Below are 14,021 nucleotides of genomic sequence, written 5' to 3'. Positions count from 1 at the left end.
ACACAGGAACTAAAAAGTGATATGAGAACTATATAAGATCGGAGAAAATGGCTTCAACCAATCAATAGAGTATGCTGACTTTAAGGGAATGGATGGACGATTATTCTTTGCTTTAAAAAATCATGTCTTATTGCGCTGGGGCGACAAACACTACGAAGAACGGAAGAGATGGCTAAAAATTTTGACGTTCATCATTTTGTACATCTATCCAGAACCATACTAGACCGATTGTCACCCAGTCCTGCTCAAAAAGAGCACTTCAATGCATCCCATGTATACGAAAGGGACTTTTGTATGTCAGTCAGCAAGAAGCATGTTCATTCCAAGTTTCCACAATAACTCCCTCTATAATACGGATGATCACGATAGGAGGGGCTGTGTCTCCCTAGCTTAAGTATAAAGCACATGAAGGGAGTTTTGAGACATGTTGATTCTTAAACCAGCTGTATATTTAGTTGTATTTTTCCAAACTTTTTCCATTGCTTTGTTTTAATTACTTGTCATAAAATGGACAATAGTTCCGCACAATCTAATTTGATGGCATATAATCCTCAAAATCTTTCTTCCCTGGGAACAATCCTGGCCCCCTTCTCCCTAAGGGTCTGATTGGCGTGCACCTATGGGACTGCAGGTAATATTTTCTTAAATATAAAAACTTTATTGGTCAAGTAATAGTCGATAATTATTCATGCCCGATTTCCTTTTTATTTGTTTTGCCCCTTTGAAAACATCTACAGTCTTTTACTTCTATGAAAATATTAGGGTGTTGTAACATTTTTCCCCAAAGGGAAAAATGTTTTGTTTTTTCTCTCAATAGGAACTATATCGACAATTCATTTCACCATACATTTTATCTTTATTCTGGATCCTTGAAATGTACTTACTATGGATTGTAGTTTATTATTAGGCTGTTACTTCCGTAACAAACGTGATAGAGTCAAATATGTAAGCTATGTGAAGATATTTCGGAGCTTTCCAGATTCTGAAAATCTGTTCCTATATATCGTTTATTTATTAAATGTTTTTATTTACAGATATCCTCTCTGAAGAAGAAACTCCCTAGCAAAATCCGGATTTCATTTGTTAGCTTTTAATTTGATTGTGCAATAGTTTTAAGCTTGCTCATGTGTTTCCCATGTGTCTAAGAAAATCGGTCAGTTGAGTGATAGATTCTTCTAAGGTGTGAAGTGACTAATCAGGCTAAATAATAAAAAAAAAACATGGGAAGAAAATCGAAACTATTGGATAAAGAACAAGATTTAGACAACATAGAAAAACCAGTTGAAAAGAAACCAAAGGAAAAGAGAAGGTAAGGTTCAGATTTCTTTTTGCATTTAAACAAAATCTCGTAAGAAACACGTTTTAATGTGAGACGCGGGCTATTCACGAGGACAATGACTTGTTAGTAAGGAATCGACTCCACCTCCAAATCAGGGATTTCTCGTAAATTTGTTAAGTTACATAATTGACACTTTCAGGAACGAACCTGCAGTCCAGATTGATGCAAAGGAAGATATTTTAAAGCTTCTGCTGTAATGTTTCTTTTTTTTTTTGTTGAAATTAAAAAAAAAAAGATTATTATTCCAATTAAATGGCCCTTGTGTTTCAGGAGTCGTTCTTAAAGAATTGGTACAGAAATGTACCAATAGTAAGAAGCGAGGTATTGAGGAGAGGGCAACCCCCTTTATATACGTAATAATTTCTCTCTCTTGTAATGGTACTTGTCTGTTAAACATAGCAAACCCAAGAAGTGAAGTTAGGTTAATCCTAATGAAACATACTAAAAGATGATGATAATCTAATACTTTAGAAGCAAAATTATGGAAACTACGCCAAAGAATTGTGGAAAGCAGGCCGGACAGAACGTATTATATTTAATGCCTAACCTAGTCTAACCCCTAACCACTTCTATATATTAAATAATTAATTAAATCATAGCTACATCGTACTTTTTCTCGCTCAAAATAACCAAATTATAACAAATTCCGTCGAAGCAAACCGGTTATTGCTAGATTTTGCGCAGCATAATTCTTAAATGTGTTTTGTTTAACAGACAAGTGCCGTTTTAAATTTTGATGTTGCTCCTTACTTTCTGTTACAAAGCTTTTTTTTTATTTTAAGACTAAAATCGAAGGTGTAATACCGTATGACATGAAGCTTTTCTTCGAATAAATAATAAAAAAAAAAAATTAACTGGAAGTAAGGAGTGACATTAAAATTTAAAACGGAAAGACATTACTCCGTGTATGAAAGAGCAGTTCCTTCCTCAACGCCCCGCTCTTTACGCTAAAGTTTGACTCTCTCAATTCTACTTTGTAAACAGTAAATAACTTTAGCATAAAGAGCGGGTTGTTGAGGAGGGAACAGCCACTTTCATACACGGAGTAATTTCTGTTCGTTTTAAGGTTTAATTTCGCTCCTTACTCTCAGTTAAAGAAACTTGTTTTTTTAAATTTAATTTCTGAACATTTTTGAATTAATGCGTATTTGATTTTGGCTCTCCACAAATGAATAATTAAAACAAAATTTGCGCATTAATTTTTTTGTTTTTTGCTAAGTGGCTTTCTCTTAGTTTTGATCAGACGATTTTGAGAAAAAGGATGGGGAGGAGGCCTAGTTGCCCTCCAATTTTTCCGTTACTTAAAAAGGCAACACAAATTTTTAATTTTTAACGAACGTCTTTATTAGTAAAAAATATACGTAACTTATAAATTAACTTACGTAACGAACTTCCATATTCGTATAGTTTTATTATGTATATGAGGGAGTTTGTCCCCTCGTTAATACATCGCTGTTTACACTAAAGCTTTAATTTTGTCCCAATTCTTTAAGAATGATGCCTGAATCACAAAGGCTGTAGATATATTCTCAGAGATTCGTAATAATCTCTGTTCGTTTCAAGTTTCAATGCTGGTCCTTACTTTCAGTTAGAAAAACTTTCATATTTATTTTTCATTGTTTTTTTTTTAAATAATGCTAGAAAATCCTGCACCCCCTTCATGCAATTTCTCTTCTTCCATGATAATTTCCTCCAAAGGAAGATCCTCCCACGTAGCCTCCTCCCTTTAACCCCCCCCCCCCAACCAGAAAATCCCCCTGAGAAGGTATGCACACTTCCCAATAACCATTACTGTATGTAAACACTGGTCAAAGTTTGTAACTCGTAGCCCCTTCCCCGGGGACTGTGGGGGAGTAAGTCAGCCCCAAAGACATAGTTATTATGTTTTTCGACTGTGCTGAACAAAATGGCTGTCTCAAAATTTTGATCCGATGACTTCGGGAAAAAAAATGAGTGTTGGAGGGGGACTAGGTGCCCTCCAGTTTTTCTGTCACTTAAAAAGGGCACCAGAGCTTGTAATTTCCGTTAGAATGAGCCCTCTTGTGACATTCTAGGACCATTGGTCGAAATGATCACCCCTGGAAAAAAACAACAACAAACAAACACACAAACAAATAAACACGCACCAGTGATCGGTCTTTTGGCAAAATTACATAAAAAAAAACTAGTTTTTTTAACTGAAAGTAAGGAGCGACATTAAAACTTAAAACGAACAGAAATTACTCCGTATATGAAATGGGTTGTCCCCTCCGCAATCCCTCGCTCTTTACGCTAAAGCTTTTAATTGTTTTAAAAAGCAGAATTGTGGCAAAGAGTCAAACTTTAGCGTAAAGAGCGAGGGATTGCGGAGGGGACAACCCATTTCATATACGGAGTAATTTCTGTTCGTTTTAAGTTTTAATGTCGCTCCTTACTTTCAGTTAAAAAAACTAGTTTTTTTTATGTAATTTCTGAACGTTTTTGAATTAATGCATGTTTGATTTTGGCTCTCCATACATAAATTATTAAAATGAAATTTGCATATTAATTCCTTTTTTGGCTAAATGGCTTTCTCTTAGTTTTGATCAGACGATTTTGAGAAATAAGGGATGGGAAAGGAGGCCTAGTTGCCATGCAATTTTTCGGTTACATAAAAAGGCAACTATAAATTTTTATTTTTAACGAATTTTTCTATTAGTAAAAAATATACGTAACTTAAGAATTATCTTACGTAACAAACTTTTATATTCTTTAATTTTTATTATGTATATGAGAGGGTTTGTACCCTCGTTAATACCTCGTTCTTTACACTAAATCGCAAGTTTTGTCCCAATTCTTTAAGAATGACCCCTGAATCAGAAAGGCCGTAGAATGAATAGTTGAAATTACTAAAAATACTATAGCATAAAGAGCGAGGTATTTATCTCCTCCTAAATACCTCGCTCTTTATGCTAAAGTATTTTTAGAACCCCTCACATGCGTAATAATCTCTGTTCGTTTTAAGTTTCAATGCTACTCTTTACTTTCAATTGAAAAAAAATTTTTCCATGTTTATTTTTTCATTGTTTTTTTATAGTAATTTTAGAAAATCCTGCGCCCTTTTCATTGAATTTCTGTTCCCCCATGACACATTTCTCCATGGAAAGATCCTCCCACATAGCCCCCTCCCCTCAACCCCACCCCCAAAACCAAAAAAAAAAATCCCCTGAATCCGACTGTACACTTCCCAATAACCATTATTATATGTAAACACTGGTCGAAGTTTGTAAGTTGCAGCCCCACCCCCAGGGACTGTGGGGGAGTAAGTCATTCCCAAAGACATAGTTATTATGGTTTTTGACTATGCGGAACAAAATGGCTATCTCAAAATTTTGATCTGTTGACTTTGGAGAAAAAATGAGCGTGGGAAGGGGCCTAGGTGCCCTCCAATTTTTTTGGTCACTTAAAAAGGGCACTAGAACTTTTCATTTCCGTTAGAATGAGCCCTCTTGCGACATTCTAGGACCACTTGGTCGATACGATGACCCCTGGGAAAAAAAAACAAAAAAAAAAAAAAACAAACAAATAAACACGCACCCGTGATTTGTCTTCTGGCAAAAAATTCAAAATTCCACATATTTGTAGATAGGAGCTTGAAACTTCTACAGTAGGGTTCTCTGATACGCTGAATCTGATGGTGTCATTTTCGTTAAGATCCTACGACTTTTAGGGGGCGTTTCCCCCTATTTTCCTAAATAAGGCAAATTTTCTCAGGCTCGTAACTTTTGATGGGTAAGACTAAACTTGATGAAACTTATATATTTAAAATCAGCATTAAAATGCGATTCTTTTGATGTAGCTATTGATATCAAAATTCAATTTTTTAGAGTTTTGGTTACTATTGAGCCGGATCGCTCCTTACTACAGTTCGTTACCACGAACTGTTTGAAATACTAAGTTAAGATTCTTCGTTAAGATCCTATGACTTTTAGGGGGAGTTTTCCCCTATTTTCCGATACAAGGCAAATTTTCTCAGGCTCGTAACTTTTGATGAGTAAGACTAATTTTGATGAAACTTAAATATTTAAAATCAGCATAAAAATGTGATTCTTTTGATGTATCTATTAGTATCAAAATTCCATTTTTTTATAGTTTCGTTTAAATTTTGGTTGAAGGAGATCTAGAAGATCATAATAATGATATTTGTGCTGACAAGCAGGCTGTAAGCACAGCTTAATAGAAAAATAATGGCATTATAAAGTGTGCATATTCTTTTTAATTACTTAACTATGGAACCGAAGTTCGGAGATTTCCTCCCTCTCTTCTTTTGCGTAAATTCTACCTATGCTTCAGATGAAAATCGACGGAAGAAAGCGCAGTAACTGCCTTGATAGTATCCCCATTTCTGTAACTTAGTATAATGGCTTTTTCCTTTTTTTTTACTAAGACAGTTAATCAATTCAATCCAGGAATTCAAACAAGAATTTATGGCAATTTTAGATATGGGGCTGCAGTCCATACAAAAGCGGCTTTTCTAACATAATAATCACGAGCCATTGAAAATACTTCTCACTTTTTATTAAGCATATTCCTTACCACGTCGTAATTGCCGCAAAATGCAGTTCTTTGTTGCACCCAATCATTTCTTTTCTTGCTTTTCGGCACCGAATAGTCACCCAAATTCCGCAGTTTGGATTCAGCTTGTTTTTGCACGAAACAGTCCGTAGCTTGTGCTTACCTCGTTTCAATACCGAGTCATGACTTCGGTTGTTTTAAAACCGATTCATTACTTAGCTTGTTTTGGCCCGAGTCAGAACTTGGCTTTCTTTTGCACCGAAAAGGTTTTAGCCTTGGGATTTTTCAGTTTCAATTAAACTAGCCCCATTCCAAGTTTCTATGGCCATACCTTCTGTTAGAAGAGGCTGCTGAAAAAAAGAACAAGTGAATAAATGAATAATTCGTTGAAGGCATAGAGCTCTACTAAGGCAACGCTAGATTTTTTCCCCAAGGCGATGTTTCTCTATTTTCTATTTTAAAAATAATTTACTGCTCTTTGATTTATATCGCCCATCAAACAGAAACGATATTTTTTCTTAAATTTATTACAAGACATATACAAGGAGTTAATATTTCCATATGGTATTTTCAAAGACAAAATCTTATTCATTATTTTGCGAAAAATTTTGGTTGATTTTGCCCTTTGCTTCAGCTCATTGGCGTTCTGGAACTTACTGAATTCTTTTTACAAGGTCTAGGTTTTCAGTTAGGTACCAAATACCATTAATTTCAAACAAATATAAGCTGAATGACAAACTCTAATTAATTCATCCGGAAAATCTCAGCCGAATTTAAAGAAGGAAACGTTAAAGATCGTTTATTGACCATTAATAGTGGAATAAAAATAAACTATATTTTTCTGTGTCCTTCATCTATATTTTTCGCCCCTCATGTCCATCATTTCCTTTTTCGTTGTTGTTTTTGGTTAACCAAGTTAATTTTCGCCATTGTTATTACTTTGACGAGATGTATTGCTTTTTGTCAAATATATCCTGCTATTTATATGCCCAATTACGAATTTTCCGTTCGGGGCTCATGTTTTTTTTTTGTAGTTTTGAGTGAATTTAAGTGAGTAAAACACCAAAGCGTTGTCTCTGAAATGGCTGAGAGACGAGTGAAAAAGACCTGAAAAAGTTTGTATTTCAAAGGTAAAAAGAAACCATTATCCTATTGTTAAGTCGAATTGTGTCCCAACAAAACAGAAGGATGTTGGGTTTTGACAAAACCGCTCCGAAGAACTTGAAAAATGGCGAGTGAGTATTGCAAAATGCATCTAGCTGGAAACGTCTTATAGCATTATTGATATCGGCGTTAATTAAAAAAAAATCTGCTTTATCCGTACACATTTTCACTGAGTAGTCCATTTGTGACGTATTCAATAATTCTTCAAGTAGACCTATGTGAAATTCCAGAAGCCTGGTTAAAAAGTTCGAGAAACATATTAAAATAGATGCAACTTTTAACTTTGGCGCCTGAAAACGTAATATATTCTTGTAGATCCTTCCCCTCAAAAAAAAAAAAAAACTAACAAAAAAACATCTTACTCCTCTGCAGTATCTAGATTGTGGGTTACCTTTGTCAGGCGCCAAGTATTTATTAAGCTCCTTAAGGTTTAGCCATTTTTTCGGTATTTTTGTGTTTGGTCTGTCGTGTTTCTCCATACTAGGGTTTTAATAATTCGAAAGGATTATGACGATTTTGTTTGTACCCGGTAGCTGAGATTACATTTTTGAAATTTGTTTTGTATTTTTCTTATATTAAAGTGGTTTTGTCATCATGGTTATTCATCTCAACCCAGGTGACATCTCTTGCGAAATTTTGAGGTGTTTTTTCTTTTTCCTTTTTCTATTTGTTTTCTCTAACCTTGTGATGTTTATCAATCACTTATAATTGGATCATTTATAAATCTTTAGATACTGTAGTCAGTAGCATTTTAGTAGAAAAATCTTTAAGTACTGGTGTCCTAAAGAACATTTTGATAGTTGTGTTACTGATTTCTATAGGCGAAGTAAATGTTCCTGGACTCAATGCTTAATATCATAACTTCCTGGTTAGTATCTCTTGCTATCAAATTTGGTTATGGTGGTGTTTAGCTTAGTAAGCTTTGTAGAAGTTGTTGTTAGAAATTGGACTTCCTTTAATAATCAAATATTTTTGAAAATATTTAGTATGAAAAGACGTTAAATTGCGCAAAAAGCCAAAAACTGGTAATAGCAAAAATAATTTGTATATATTTTAACAAGGGATTATAACAATTCAAAAACCTTAAAAAAAATCAAAAGCTTGAAGGTTGGTAGATATCGTTGTTAGAAATCGGGCTTGATTTGATAGTTAAATATTTTTGAAAAGATCAGTATGAAAAGACAGCAAATTATCTGTGGTTAGAAGACAAGCGGCAATGAGAATCCATATATAGAAGACTGCCACGTGCTAACTGCCGGGGCCAGGCGGCATGTTATTGCAAAAATATTTGTATTTATTTTAACACGAAATTTCAACAATCTAAATACTTTAATAAAGAAGACCAAAAGTTTGAATCTTAGTAGAAATCGGACTTGCTTCTGTAATCAAATATCTTTGGAAAGACCACAGTGTGAAAAGACAGCGAATTGTCTCAAATTGTCTGCGGTTAGAAGACAAGAGACAGTGAGAATCAATATATAGAAGCATGCCGCGTGCCGAGTGCCGGGCTCCTGTTACTAAATATATATATATATATATACATATACATATATATATATATATATATATATATATATATATATATATATATATATACATATACATATATATATATATATATATATATATATATATATATATATATATATATATATATATATATATATATATATATATATATATATATATATATATATATACTAGCTGTTGGGGTGGCGCTTCGCGCCAACCCAACATTTCTCATAACATAAAAAATCAACATAACCAATATCAAACTGTTCGTTGTAACGAACTGGCTTTTTCTGCTGATTCCAAATATGTACGATTCATAAAGTTCGATTGCCCATCAAAAGCAACGAGTCTCAGAAAATATGCCTGAATTTTGAATAAAGGGGAAACACCTCCAGAAAGTCCAGCAATCTTAGTGAAAATCACAATATCAGATTCAGCATATCAGATAACTCCATTGTAGAAATTTTAAACTACTATCTACAAAATGCGAAGTTTTGTGTTTTTTTTTGCCAGAAGAAAGAATTTTTTTTCTTTTTTGCTTCTCTTTCAACAGCATAGTTGAAAGCTCCAATAATTATGGCTTAGAGAATGACATGATCCCCCACAGTTTCCGGGGCGGATAAATTTTGCACTGGTAGAATTAGACAGAATCTATTTGCGGAATTCTTTTTAGCTGTCTTACTTCCCCTTTGGCGACTCAAGTGGGGATGTTCTGGGGGAAATTTTTTGCCGGGAGTGAATTGATGGGGAGGGGCTTTCCATGGGAGAAAATATCCACAGGTGAATTTTCCGCGAGAAAAGCTTTCCATTGGAGGAGGGGGATTTCTGGGGGAAATTTTTCACGAGGGGGGGGGGGATTTTCTGCATGATTTGAAAAACAATCAGGAGTTAAATTAAAAATAGGTGTTATTTTTTTCAAATGGAACTAAGGAAAACTGTCCAGGAGGTATAATCTGCAGGAAATTTTCCGGGAGAAATTTTCATCAAAGATGGAATTGTCCGGGGGAATTTTCAGAGGGGATTTTACGCAGGAGGAATGTTTCTTGAGAAGAGATTTATGATGGAGGGGGAGGTGGATTTCGCCGCATTATTTGAAATACGATTAGAAATTAAATAAAAAACAAGTTTTTCAACTGAAAGCAAGGAGCAACATTATAGGCTAGCTTAAAAACGAACAGAAATTATTACGTTTATATGGGGACCTGCCCCGTCCTCAATACTTCGCCTTTGATGATAAAATTTGAATTTTGTCCCAATTGTTTAAGAACCACTCCTGAAACACAAGGGTTGTTCGACTGGAGGAACAAGCTTTTTAAAAAATGCTTAAATTTTTTTTAGCGTAAATAGCGAGGGATTGAGGAGGAGGCTGTCCCCCTCACATACGGATAATTTCTGTTCGCTTTAAGTTTTAATGTTGCTCCTTACTTTCTGTTGAAAAACTTCTTTGTTTTTCTTAGTTAATTTCTGAAAAAAACTAATGATTGTAGATTAATAGTTCAATATATACGAAAATTCAGTCTTGAAAGTTTTAAAACAGTTCGTGGTAACGAACTGTAGTAAGGAGCGATCCGGCTCAATAGTAAACGAAACTCTAAAAACCGGAATTTTGATATTAATAGATACATCAAAATTAGATTTTTATGCTGATTTTAAATATACGAGTTTCATTAAATTTGGTATTACTGATCAAAAGTTACGAGCCTGAGAAAATTTGCCTTGTTTTGGAAAATAGGGGGAAACACCCCTTAGAGGTTATAGGATCTTAATCACACCGAAGGTTATAGGTTATCGAAAATCACACCATCGCATTCAGCGTATCAGAGAACCCTACTGTAGAAGTTTCAAGCTCCCATCTACAAAAATGTGGAACCTAGTATTTTTTGCCAGAAGACCGATCACGGGTGTTTGTTTGTTGTTTTTTTTTTCCAGGGGTGATCGTATCGACCAAGTGGTCTTAGAATGTCGCAGGAGGGCTCATTCTAACGGAAATTAAAAGTTCTAGTGCCTTTTTAAGTGACAAAAAACTGGAGGGCACCTAGGCCCCCTCCCACGCTCATTTTTTCCCAAAGTCAACAGATCAAAATTTTGAGATAGCCATTTTGTTCAGCATAGTCGAAAAACATAATAACTATGTCTTTGGGGCTGACTTACTCCCCCAAATTCTCCGGGGGAGGGGCTACAAGTTACAAACTTTGACCAGCGTTTATATACAGTATTGGTTATTTGGAAGTGTACAGACCTTTTCAGGGGGATTTTTGGCTGGAGATGGGAGGGGGTTGAGGGGAGGGGGCCACGTAGGAAGATCTTCCCTTGGAAGAATTTGCCATGGGAGAAGAGAAATTCCATGAAGGATTTTCTAGCACTATTTAAAAAAATGAAAAAATAAATATGAAAAGTTTTTTCCACTGAAAGTAAGGACCAGCATTAAAACTTAAAACGAACAGAGATTATTACGTATATGGGAGGCTTATCTCTTCCTAAATACCTCGCTCTCTACGCTAAAGTATTTTTAGTAATTTCAACTATTTATTCTACAGCCTTTGTGATTCAGGGGTCAATCTTAAAGAATTAGGACAAAATTAAAGATTTAGGAGCGAGGTATTAACGAGGGGGCAAACCCCCTCATATACCTAATAAAAGTATACGAATATAGAAGTTCGTTACGTAAGTTATTTTGTATGTTACATATATTTTTTACTAATAAAAACGGTTGTTAAAAATTAAAAATTCTAGCTGCCTTTTTAAGTAACCAAAAATTGGAGGGCAACTAGGTATCCTCCCCCACCCTTTTTTTTATCAAAATCGTCTGATCAAAACTAATGAAAGCCATTTAGAAAAAAAATTAATACGCAAATTTCGTTTTAGTTATTCATTTGCGGAGAGCCAAAATCAAACAAGCATTAGTTCAAAAACGTTCAGAAATTAAATAAAAAAAACAAGTTTTTTAACTGAAAGTAAGGAGCGACATCAATACTTAAAACGAACAGAAATTACTCCGTGTGAAAAGGGCTGTTCCCTCCTCAGCGTCCGGCTCTATAAATAACTTCTAAGGAGCCAAAGAATTTTAACAATTTTTTGAATAAACCGAATGAGTGGTACCTCCGAACTGATTCGGCAACTTATTCCACACAATATGATTCGCAATTAAAGGATTAAAATATGACCTTATACAAGGAGTAAAAGGAACTTGAATATGATTTTTGGTATTGCAAAAATTATAATTACCCTGATCAGAGGTAAAAGATGGCGGAACACTTAGGGGATAGGGGCAGTCACCATGAAGCTGAGAAAAAGTAAAACATGCACACGAAAGAATACACAGTGACTCGAGATCAAGTAATGGGATAACTCCTGAACGTTTAGTTTCCTTAATTAGGTTTCTAGCTTCATTGTAAACCTTAGAAAGTGGTGTTAGTAGTGAAGGAAAGGTTGACATCCATACTATTGGACAGTAAGAAACGTAAGAATGGATCAAGCAGTGAAAAAGGATTTTCAAAATTGATCCAAGAAAAGTATGCATAAGTTTCCTTAAAATACCGAGACTCCTGCATTTCTTAGACTTCTGCAATTTCTTAGATTTTCGAAAATTAAGGAGACCAGAAAGCATAGACACTCGTAAGGTTTTACTAAATACTGATAAAATTGAAATTGGTTGATAATGTGCTGGATCGTTTCTTGGTCCACCTTTATACAGAATAATTTTGGATTTACAAATTATAAAAGAGAAATTGTTTGAAATGTATTTTGCTTTCAGTAAAATTCAATTCATGTTTGTTCTTTAGACGGGGATTAACCCTGCTTTTCTTTATGGTCGTTTCTGCTCGTCTTGAGTTTGACTTAATGATTTATTGTAATGTCTGTTCTTTTTTGGTTTCATTTATTTAGTAATACGGATTTATTGTTTCTTAACAATCTAGTTATAAACAGTATAATATTTAATCATAGAATTGCCAATAAGTTAACACGGTAAACACATGATGGTAAAATAGCTATTCTTATTGATTGTGTTATTATAAACCAAAGACCGGCAGGATCAATCCAAGATACTAGGGTTTATAGGAGTGCTGTTTTTGATGTTAAAAGTAAAGATCACCATTTAGTAGCGTGTAGGGTTAATCTAAAGCTGAAATTTAGAAAAACTAACTACCTTCCGGTAAGCTATGACGTTGGTAGACTCAAGGACGGAAATTTGAGAGAACCTTTTCAGGACCAGTTGAGTACTAAACTAGAGAGTCTTCGATTTGCGAATGTAGAAGAGAAAGCAATATTTTAGGAAAATCGTTTTTGATGTCGCTGATGGTGTCTTAGAAAAGAAAATTTGAAACACAGCTTGGAATGTTAGTGAAGATGCTGTATATTTAATAGAGAGGATGATGGGCTTGTACAAGAATTATTGATTGACAGATCATATAAAAATAAGAGTAATGTAAAGAAAACAGAGAAAGAATTAAAATATGAATTAAGGGGGTGTGAAATAGTGGCAGTGGATAAAACTACTGAAGGTGTGGAAGATGCAGCCTAACGACACTGTGCTGGCATGTTAATAAATTGAGAGGTAATAGTCAATCTAGACGTGTCCCAGTTAAGGACATGAACGGGGCCACACTTACTGATAAGGAATGAGTTGAACAGAGATAGACAGAACATTTCAAAAGAATCGGATTTTAATGCTGATTTTAAATATATAAGTTATTTATATATAATAGTTTAGTCTTTATATATAAGTTATATATCAATTTATATATAAGTTTAGTCTTACTAATCAAAAGTACCAGCCTGAGAAAATTTGCCTTATTTTCGTAAAAGGGGGGAAAAGCCCCTAAAAGTCAAAGAACCTTATGAAAATCCCCCATCAGATTCAACATATCAGAGAAACCTACCGTAGAGGTTTCAAGCTCCTATCTGCAAAAATGTGGAATTTTGAACTTTTGCCAGAAGAAAGATCACGGATACGTATTCATTTGTTTTTTTATCTTTCTCAGGGGTGATCGTATCGACCCAGTGGTCCTAGAATGTAGCGAGAGGCTTCATTAGAACGGAAACTAAAAGTTCTAGTGCTCTTTTTAAGTGACCAAAAAAATTGGTGGGCAACTAGGCCCCCTCCCACACTTATTTTTTCAAAGTCACCGGATCAAATTTTGGGATGGCCGTGTTGTTCAGCATAGTCGAAATATCTAATAATTATGTCTTTGAGGACGACTTAATCCCCCACGGTCCTCGGGGGACGGCTGCAAGTTATGAACGTTGCCCATTGTTTACATATAGTATTGGTTATTGGGAAGTATACATACATTTTGAGGGGGATTTTTTCTGGTGGTGGGGGAGGAGGGTTGGGGATTATGTGGGAGAATCTTTCCAGGGAGGGACTTATCGTGGGGAAAGAGAATTTCCATGAAGGAGGCGCTGGATTTCCCCCTCCAACTTCCCCCCAATGTCACCGGATCCGGTCGGGATTTAAAATAAGAGCTCTGAG

The 14,021-nt window shown here is 34.9% G+C and overlaps 1 protein-coding gene across 8 annotated transcripts in view; it reads left to right on the top strand.

Moving 5' to 3' along the window:
* LOC136029228 (uncharacterized) overlaps window positions 1-14,021 on the top strand; it is a 497,253-nt gene that overhangs the window by 374,164 nt on the left and 109,068 nt on the right. For all 8 annotated transcript variants that reach the window (XM_065707441.1, XM_065707447.1, XM_065707443.1 and 5 more), the window contains one exon: window positions 1,035-1,309. In XM_065707441.1, the coding sequence (XP_065563513.1) occupies window positions 1,221-1,309 (89 nt within the window). In that variant the 5' untranslated portion in view covers window positions 1,035-1,220. The remainder of the gene's footprint in view (window positions 1-1,034; window positions 1,310-14,021) is intronic.

The sequence above is a fragment of the Artemia franciscana genome, chromosome 7 (assembly GCF_032884065.1).
Source record: "Artemia franciscana chromosome 7, ASM3288406v1, whole genome shotgun sequence".
NCBI lineage: Eukaryota > Metazoa > Arthropoda > Branchiopoda > Anostraca > Artemiidae > Artemia > Artemia franciscana.
This window is presented reverse-complemented; position numbering and strand designations above follow the sequence as displayed.